Source organism: Sapajus apella, unplaced genomic scaffold (genome assembly GCF_009761245.1).
Source record: "Sapajus apella isolate SASKATOON/1434 unplaced genomic scaffold, GSC_monkey_1.0 scaffold137, whole genome shotgun sequence".
In the NCBI taxonomy this organism is placed as follows: domain Eukaryota; kingdom Metazoa; phylum Chordata; class Mammalia; order Primates; family Cebidae; genus Sapajus; species Sapajus apella.
The window spans coordinates 1,777,529-1,785,559 of record NW_022437077.1 but is presented as its reverse complement, the minus strand read 5'-3'; the positions used below and the strand labels follow the sequence as shown (position 1 = coordinate 1,785,559).

The 8,031-nt window shown below is 51.8% G+C and overlaps 1 protein-coding gene across 5 annotated transcripts; it reads left to right on the top strand.

The window, feature by feature from the left end:
- The first annotated feature begins 897 nt into the window (after positions 1-897).
- DBNDD2 (dysbindin domain containing 2) lies at positions 898-5,986 on the top strand. Of its 5 annotated transcripts, none has more exons than XM_032263681.1 (4): positions 898-1,552; positions 3,838-3,984; positions 4,179-4,316; positions 5,308-5,986. In XM_032263681.1, exons 2-4 carry the CDS (start codon positions 3,846-3,848, stop codon positions 5,511-5,513), a joined length of 483 nt encoding a protein of 160 aa, XP_032119572.1. In that variant the 5' UTR covers positions 898-1,552; positions 3,838-3,845; the 3' UTR covers positions 5,514-5,986. The 5 variants fall into 5 exon arrangements, with proteins under 5 accessions (XP_032119572.1, XP_032119568.1, XP_032119569.1 ...); XM_032263677.1 differs by lacking the exon at positions 898-1,552 and adding an exon at positions 1,658-2,077; XM_032263678.1 differs by lacking the exon at positions 898-1,552 and adding an exon at positions 2,099-3,131.
- The last annotated feature ends 2,045 nt before the right edge of the window (positions 5,987-8,031 follow it).

Below are 8,031 nucleotides of genomic sequence, written 5' to 3'. Positions count from 1 at the left end.
ACAGCAAGAGGATTAAAAGGGTTAATTTTTGTAAAGTTTTATAATAGTGACTGGCACATAAACTCTGTGGAAGTGTTAACAATTAGGGCTTACTTCCTACAGTTTCAGAAACTGGTGGAAGAGAGCAGTTCTCTCCCTTTCTCAGACCCCATTACAATCAAAACAGCTAATGATTACTGAGCATTTCCAAAGTGCCCAAGTCCTGGAACTAAGCGTTTTATATAAATTACCTCATAAGAGGGAGGGATTAATTATTCCTATTTAATAGGTAAGAGATCAAGGATCAGAGAAGTGTTTACCCAGCTGGCTAGAGGCAGCAATAGGTTTACAACCCAAGACAGTCTGACTGCAATGCCTGTGCTCTTAACCACTGCATTTGTTGCCTCCCGCAAACTAGTTTCCATGCTTGTAAACTAGTGGGAAAGTTGCATGCTGTATTTATCTCACAGGGTTGTTTTGAGAGCCCAGTAATATGAGGCAGTGCTTTAGGTATTTGTACAGAATGCTGGTCCCCTGTCAGGGAAACCTGAATGTGTCAATGATTTGTTCACACTTCCCTCCCTCTGCACATGCCCTTCCCCCTCTTTTCTGCTTGTTGAACTCAAGTCTTCAAGACTTAGCTCAGATATCAGCGCCCGGATTTTATTCTAACAATGGAGGGATTTGGGCAACGGCGGAGGTGGGGGGCGGGGAGGCGGGGCGGCGTGAGGGGGCACATTAGACTTGGACTCTGAAATAACGGCCGACTTGCAATGCAGGGAATGGAGTGTAGCCAGGCCGGAGTGAGTACAAGAAAACCGGAGAGAAGGCTACTGCATTAGGAGCCCAGGCGGGCGATGTTGGGGCAAACGGAAGGAATGGTGGACTGGAAAGATATTTAGGAAGGAGAATCGACAGGAAATGGAGGTGTATTTTAGAGGGAGAGGGAGGTGGCAAGGATGACTCCTAGTTCCTGGCTTGCTCGCGGATGTTTGTCGAATGAATGATCCAGTGACCCTACGGCAGAAGTATCTCAGAGAGATCCCCCAACTCCCCTCCCCGCACCCGTCCCCACGCTGCTTTCAGAGCAATGACTATAAGGGATGGCTGGAAGGGAGGAGGAAGGGAATGGCCACGGAGTCTTGTTCCAGGAGCTGCTATACTGGACACTTCTAGCACTGGTCTGAGCCAGGAGGCGCTGCGAAGAGGGCAAACGTTTCTCCTCTCACAGTTGCCGCCTCGCCCCTCCACCCCTCCAGGCCGGCAGTGCAGCGCCCCTCGTAGCACCGTGGAGGTGCTGGCTCCTGGCCGGCGTCTGGGGGCGCGGCGCAGGGGCCCACCCCTCCAGCCCTGACCCGCCCGGCCCGGCGCCCACCCCGCCCAGTGCACTGGTAGGTTGGGCGGCGGCTCTGTCTAGTCCCAGAGTCAGGAATCGGGGGCAACCAGCTGGGCGAGTCCCAGGGCAGGGGTCCTCTGCTGCTGTGCACCCGCCCTACTGGGCGGCACCGGGTCAGTGCCCTGCAGGTCCCCACCCTCTCTTTCCCTCGTGAGTCCACTGGAGAAGTGCGCGCGTGTAAGTGTGGCAAGTGTGGCCAAGGGTGCCGGAGGCAGGGTTCGGGTGCGTAGTCGTTGCGTGGGCGCTGCCCAGCAGGCGCAGAGCATCAAGTGTGCGTGGGCAGAGTCGGCGCGGGTGCCCGCCGCGGGTCTGCGCGGGGCGGGGGCGCAGCAAGTGCATCCGAGCAAGCAGAGGCAAGCGCACCGGCGTCGGCGGCGGCGAGGGTGGTGCAGCGGGGCCCGGCTGGGCGGAGGGAGGAAGGATGCGTGCGGGTAACTTTTTGACCGCCTTGGAAGTACCAGTAGTCGCGCTCGCAGGGGCTGCCGCAGGCCGCCGGGCGAGCGGCGAGCGAGTGCGCCCGCCACCACCCCTCCCCCACTTCCGCCTCCCGCCTCTTCCTCGTTCCCGGCTCCCAGGGCCCGTCGGTCCCCCGGGAGCCCTGGAGGCGCAGCCCCACCCCGGCCGGCGCGGCTCGCTCCCACGCCCCCGCCGCCGCCTCGCCGGAGCGGACGGACTGAGTCAGCGGGGGCGCAGGCGCTGCAGGTAGGGGCTCCATCGGCGGTGGGCGCAGGTGCCTCGGGGGATCGCGGAGGGGACCGGAGCACGAGGGGAATGGCCTGGGGGGAGCGCCCTCCCCCCCTCCTCCTTCCTCCGCCGACGCCTCGTGTCCCTTTTTAGGGAATTTTTTCCCTCTTGCCGGCTCCAGTGCGGGTGGGGCTCAGACCGAGAGGGAGTTCTCCATTTCGCTGGCTCCTGCCCGGCCCCTGGCAGACTCCTGCCCCCAAATCTCTTCACCCTCTCCCCAGCACCTACAGTTGCGTAAACAACTCGGTTTCTCCAGCTCCGGGCTCCGCGGCCCCCCAGGGGGCAGCTCCTTCAGTCTCGTGAGATCAGTGGGGCCAGGGGGAGGGGAAAAGACAGGGGGCGTCCTGGAGCCCCTCACCCCCGTCCGCTCCCCCCACCTCGACCTCTCCTTTCCCCTCCCCGCTTCTGGAGCACTGGCTCCAGGGGCCCTGGGTATTTTTAGCGTTGTGACCTGGGCGGCAGCTCTAAGAGCCTTTCCCTGGAATCGGCGTCAGCACCTCGCTCTTCCGCGGCCGGCCCGCGGCCGCTCGGTCTCTCCACACTTCATTGGCCCTGCCTTGTCCACTCGGGGTTGGGTCCCTCTCCACCTCCGCGGCGCCCGTGGAGCTGGCCAGGGTCTGGGATACGCTGGGTGCAGATGAGGTGGGGAAGGCAGTCTGCGGAGGATGACGTCTGATCCTCAAGCTGGAAACTCTCCTGCCTCTGGTGATGGGCTCAGAGCAGAACACCGGGAAGGAGAGGAGCAAATGGGAGTGAATGCACCGGCCTGGACTGGCCCATAGCCTCAGTGCTGTGGCTGGCTCGCAGCTTCTCAACCCTAGGGGTCAGAAGGCCTGCTCTGAACTGGACCCAGGACCCGCCTTTCCAATTGCTCCTCGCTGACTAATGGGGAGATAAGTCAGTGGGATGTGTCCGAGGAGGGGGTCAGATAAAGAACTGTGGGAATTAAAAGGAAAGATGGTCGTCTCCTAAACAGCTCACCTTCACAAGCAGGGTCTTGTATTTGAGGCAGGTAGGTTGATTATGCCATTTTCAGATGGGGAGACTAAGACCAGAAAGGTGACAGAGGCAGAACCTAGTCTGGAAGTCAGGTCTGTGACTTCAGAGCAATGCTTGGAGTGGATGGCACGCACGTGTGTGCACGTGTGTGTGTGTGTGTGTGTGTGTGTGTGTGTGTGTGTGTAGTAAGGGAGGGGCGCGGGAGGGGTTGCTTTATCCTTTGTCTGGGTTTTGAAGGATGGGAAGGAGTCACAGCTGCAGCACTGGAGGAAGGGAACCCTCCACCCTGAAATCTCTGTCTCTAACCTGTCCTGCCCCTGGCCTTCTGAGGCAACAGGGTCTATTAAGGGGAAAAAGTACCTCCTCCATTTATTCTGAACCAACTCCTGTAATCCCTCTAACCCCTCTCAGGAGGACATGATAGGGAGAGTTGGACATTGTGTTCGCTGAATACAGAGTACCTCTCTTGTGGTGCCTGGAACTGGCATCCCCTTTGTGCAGCTAGGGCAAGCCCCGCCTCTGCATGAGACTTGGTTTGTGGGACACACTTGGTTTTGGGGGATGGGGAAAGAGGTCGCCAAGGGCAGAGGTGTCCAGGCTGGAGCCAGGAGCCCCACTGCTGGGATGCTGGCTGCAGTGGGGCTCCCTGAGCCCAGGCCCCTGCCCCCATCTTCTCTTTTGACTTTGCAGCTGTACTTGTCTTGCTCCTCTACCCGCAGGAGCTGACATGGACCCAAATCCTCGGGCCACCCTGGAGCGCCAGCAGCTCCGCCTTCGGGAGCGGCAGAAATTCTTCGAGGACATTTTACAGCCAGAGACAGAGTTTGTCTTTCCTCTGTCCCACCTGCATCTCGAGTCACAGAGACGTAAGTCCCAAGTCCTGAGGAGAGGGACTAGGGTAGGGCAGGGAGGATGTCCTGGGGGTCCTGAATCTTGTGGGACTGTCTCCCCTCTGGTTTTTAGAAGCCCTCTCTACTTCTAACTTGGGACCTGACATGGAACTCTCACTGTCCTGGTGTGTAGCCTGGGTCCTCCTGACTTGCTCCTTCTTGATCCACAGCCCCCATAGGTAGTATCTCATCCATGGAAGTGAATGTGGACACACTGGAGCAAGTAGAACTTATTGACCTTGGGGATCAGGACGGAGCAGATGTGTTCTTGCCTTGCGAAGATCCTCCACCAACCCCCCAGTCGTCTGGTATGCCCCTCTGCTTTGGGGACTTCAGTGCTAGTCAGCCAGAGCCGGATGTCAGGCTCTAAAATGAGGCTGCAAGGCTGGGCTGGGAAGTATACAAGTAAGGGCTGGAAGTGGGTGTTTCCACCAACGAAACAGCTGCCTGTTTTGATTTTAGGGAAGTTAACCGTGAGGGGGAACTGGGTTACACATCTCCAATCCAAAATTCTAGAAATGGCCAATCTCTTCTTTAATTTTACATTTGTTAGATTAATATAATTAGTCACTATAATTAAAATAATGTGAAAATAGAATTTTTACATTTGGCAACTTAAGTAGTTTTAGTCATTATAATGATATTAATATTTATTGAGTACTTTAATAGGTCCCAATACTGTACTAAAGTACTTTACATGTATTCTCTCAATCCTCACAATGTCCCATCAGGGTAGGTGATATAATCCCCATTTTATAAACAGGAAATTAGGCTCAGAGAAGTTAAGTTGCATTGTAGCCAGAAGGTAGATAGACTGGAATTCATGTTTGTCTGACTCCAAAGCCCATATGCTTAACTTGTAAGATAGATATTCTTTTAATTAAAACTGCTACTATTTATTGATGGCTTACTATGCCAGACATTTTATAAGCATTCTTAGGTTTTAGTCCCAAAATGCTTTGGGGATGTAGGTATCCCTTTCATTTTGCCGAGGAGGAGCAGAGTCCTTGAAAGGGAAAGTGACTTGCTCAAAGCCACTCTGCAGCAGTAAGTGATGCAGGTGGAACTTGAACTCTTGCATTGATTGACCCAACTCTAAGAACCCAGACATGGCATAATGACATGGAAGGGGCTGGCAGTCAGGAGATGATGGTCTTAATCCTGGCTCTTTGCTGGACTGGCAAAGTCACTTTGGATAAGCCTCTGCCCTTCTGTAGGCTTTAGTTTCTTCTGGCCAGATAATCTGTAAGAGTTCTCTGAAGCCCTGTTTGTGGCCTGACCAGCTTTCTCTCTGGGCAGGGGTCGACAGCCATTTGGAGGAGCTGAGCCTGCCAGTGCCTCCATCAGACAGGACCACATCTAGGACCTCCTCCTCATCCTCTGACTCCTCCACTAATCTGCACAGCCCAAATCCAAGTGATGATGGAGCAGACACGCCCTTGGTACAGTCGGATGAAGAGGAGGAAAGGGGTGATGGAGGGGCAGAGCCTGGAGCTTGCAGCTAGCAGTGGGCCCCTGCCCTGCCTACAGACTGACCATGCTGGCTATTCTCCACACAATACCGTAGGCCCAGCCAGAGCTTTCTGGGAGAAGACCAGACTCTTGACTTGCAGTAGGCACCAGAGGTGGGAAGGATGGTGGGATCGTGTACCTTTCTAAGAATTAACCCTCTCCTGCTTTACTGCTAACCTTTTTCCTGCTTCAACTCTCCCACCAGTTTTTAGCTAACTCCTGAGATAGGATTTCCAAGTGAGGAGACAGAAGATGAGGTTGGACAAGATATCACTGCTTTTCTTAGCACTCTTCCCTCCCCCAAACCATCCCGTAGTCTTCTAATAGCGTCTCTCAAACATGTATCTCTAGATGGATGTGAACTCCTTAACACATCAAGTGAGGCGGTACTCAAGCCATGCTGCCCCCTTACATCCTTTTTGGAACAGAGCATGGTATAAATAATAAACAAATAATCATATGCCAACTATTCTACTTCATTTTTCACATCGCAAATATATCAAACCCACTACAGGTATATGTCTTTAGCTCTCTAACCAATCCCATATTCCTATCACTCATTCATTCAGTCAAGAAATATTTATTGAACACCCACACTGGGCATCTGGAATACAGTTTAGAGCAAGACAGGCTGTACTGTATACCTGCCTTCATAGAGTTTACTGTTTATGGAGGAGAAAATCAAGTAAATGCTGCAATTCACAGTGTAATAAATAGCATGATGAGGAACTACTCTGGCACCAGAAAATAGGGGCATCTTTTGTATGGTCACTGAAGAGCTGTTTTTAGCTGAAGGATGATTGGGAGTTAGCCAGGCAAGGTCCATAAGCCAGGCAGATGAGCAGCTCGTGAAGACTTTAAATAGAGAGAGCATATGCTTGAGAAGCTGAAAAACACTGCGTTTGAGTGAATTGTTGGATTCGAGGAAATGAAGGGAGAGATAAGACTGCCAAAGTTCAGGCTGTAAAATGCGTTGAAGCCTGGATTGCTAGTGAAAGATCATGACTTAAGATATAAAGTTGTTTCCTCATATAGAGGTAAAAAGTACAGGGCTACATTAAAGTTCCATCGTTACTGAGCACTGGGCTCCTTTTTTGCTCTTTTGCACATGGCTTGCATTCTTAATGATACCTCACATCTAAAGTGGCTGTCAAAGCCCCAGCCATCATGACCTTGAGACTGGCAGAAAGCAGGAGAGGAAACGGGGGATGGACAGAGGGCACAGCCAGTCTATTCCAGTCTATTTAGGAAGAAAATTTTGGAAGTTCTTTTTTTTTTGAGACTGAGTCTCACTCTGTCACCCAGGCCAGAGTGCAATGGTGCGATCTCAGCTCACTGCAACCTCCACCTCCTGGGCTCCCGGGTTCAAGCATTTCTCACGTCTGAGCCTCCTGAATATCTGGGACTACAGGCGCACACCACCACGCCTGGCTAATGTTTGTATTTTTAGTAGAGATGGGATTTCACCATATTGGTCAGGCTAGACTCGAACTCCTGACCTCATATGATCCACCCACCTTGGCCTCCCAAAGTGCTGGGATTACAGGCATAAGCCACTGTGCCCAGCCAAATTTTTGGAAGTTCTAATCATTAGCATCTACTTCCATCTTCCATCTCATTGGCCAGAACTTGGTAACACTGAGAAATGTGTCATTTGTAAACCTTTTACAGACATAGGGACATAGCATTATCCAGAAAAGAAGAAGTCTGGCCTTTGGAAAGAAAATAATCCTCTCAAGTCACTGAATTTGCCATAGTATCTGATTTTGGTACTACCTGTCAGCACCCTGGCTGCTGAGCAGACTGAGATAGTCCTTTAACAATGCACACTGCTGTCTTCATAGAACTGTTTTGTTGCTAAGGGACAAGAGAACAGTAGTCATTGGGTAAGTAACTAGCAGTTTACTTGTTAGAAGCCACATTAAAGAGTTTGAGCTTTATTGGGAGTAATGAATTACAAGTTATTGGATTTGCTTGTTAAAAAGCCAAGTCTAGCTGCAGTGTAGAGAACATACTGGAGGAGGACAGGCTCAAGACAGACTAATACACAGCAATCCATGCAAGAGGTAACGGTGGCCTACAAGACAGTGGTAATGATTAACTTAATTGAGTCAGTGGGATATAAACAACATGATGCATTCAATAAATACTAAATGTGGGTATTTAACGTGCAAGATACTGAGCACGGCCTTATGGATGTAGTAATGGCAAAAAAAAAAAAAAAAAAAAAAAAAAAAAAAAAGGCATCATCTCTGCTATCATGGAGTTTACAGTCTAGTGGGGGCCCAAATGTAAAATTACAAGTGTTGCTAGTGCCAGGAAGGAGTTAAGCCTATGAAAGGTCACAGGGGTGTTTCCCTTAAGGAAGTGGCATTTGAACTAAACTAAGATCTGAATGATGAACTGGAGGAAACTAGGGGAAGAATAGCTGGCAGGGCTCCTTGTGGAGTTCTAACTGGGGGAGACCAGAGTAGATGCCTGGACACCAGAGGATGACTGCAGCTGTCCAGA

Bases quoted from the DNA above. Each gene is read 5' to 3' on its own strand.
- DBNDD2 (XM_032263676.1), top strand. The intron at 3,985-4,178 runs GTAAGTCCCAAG...CTTGATCCACAG, and splicing joins GCATCTCGAGTCACAGAGAC to CCCCCATAGGTAGTATCTCA. The intron at 4,317-5,307 runs GTATGCCCCTCT...CTCTCTGGGCAG, and splicing joins ACCAACCCCCCAGTCGTCTG to GGGTCGACAGCCATTTGGAG.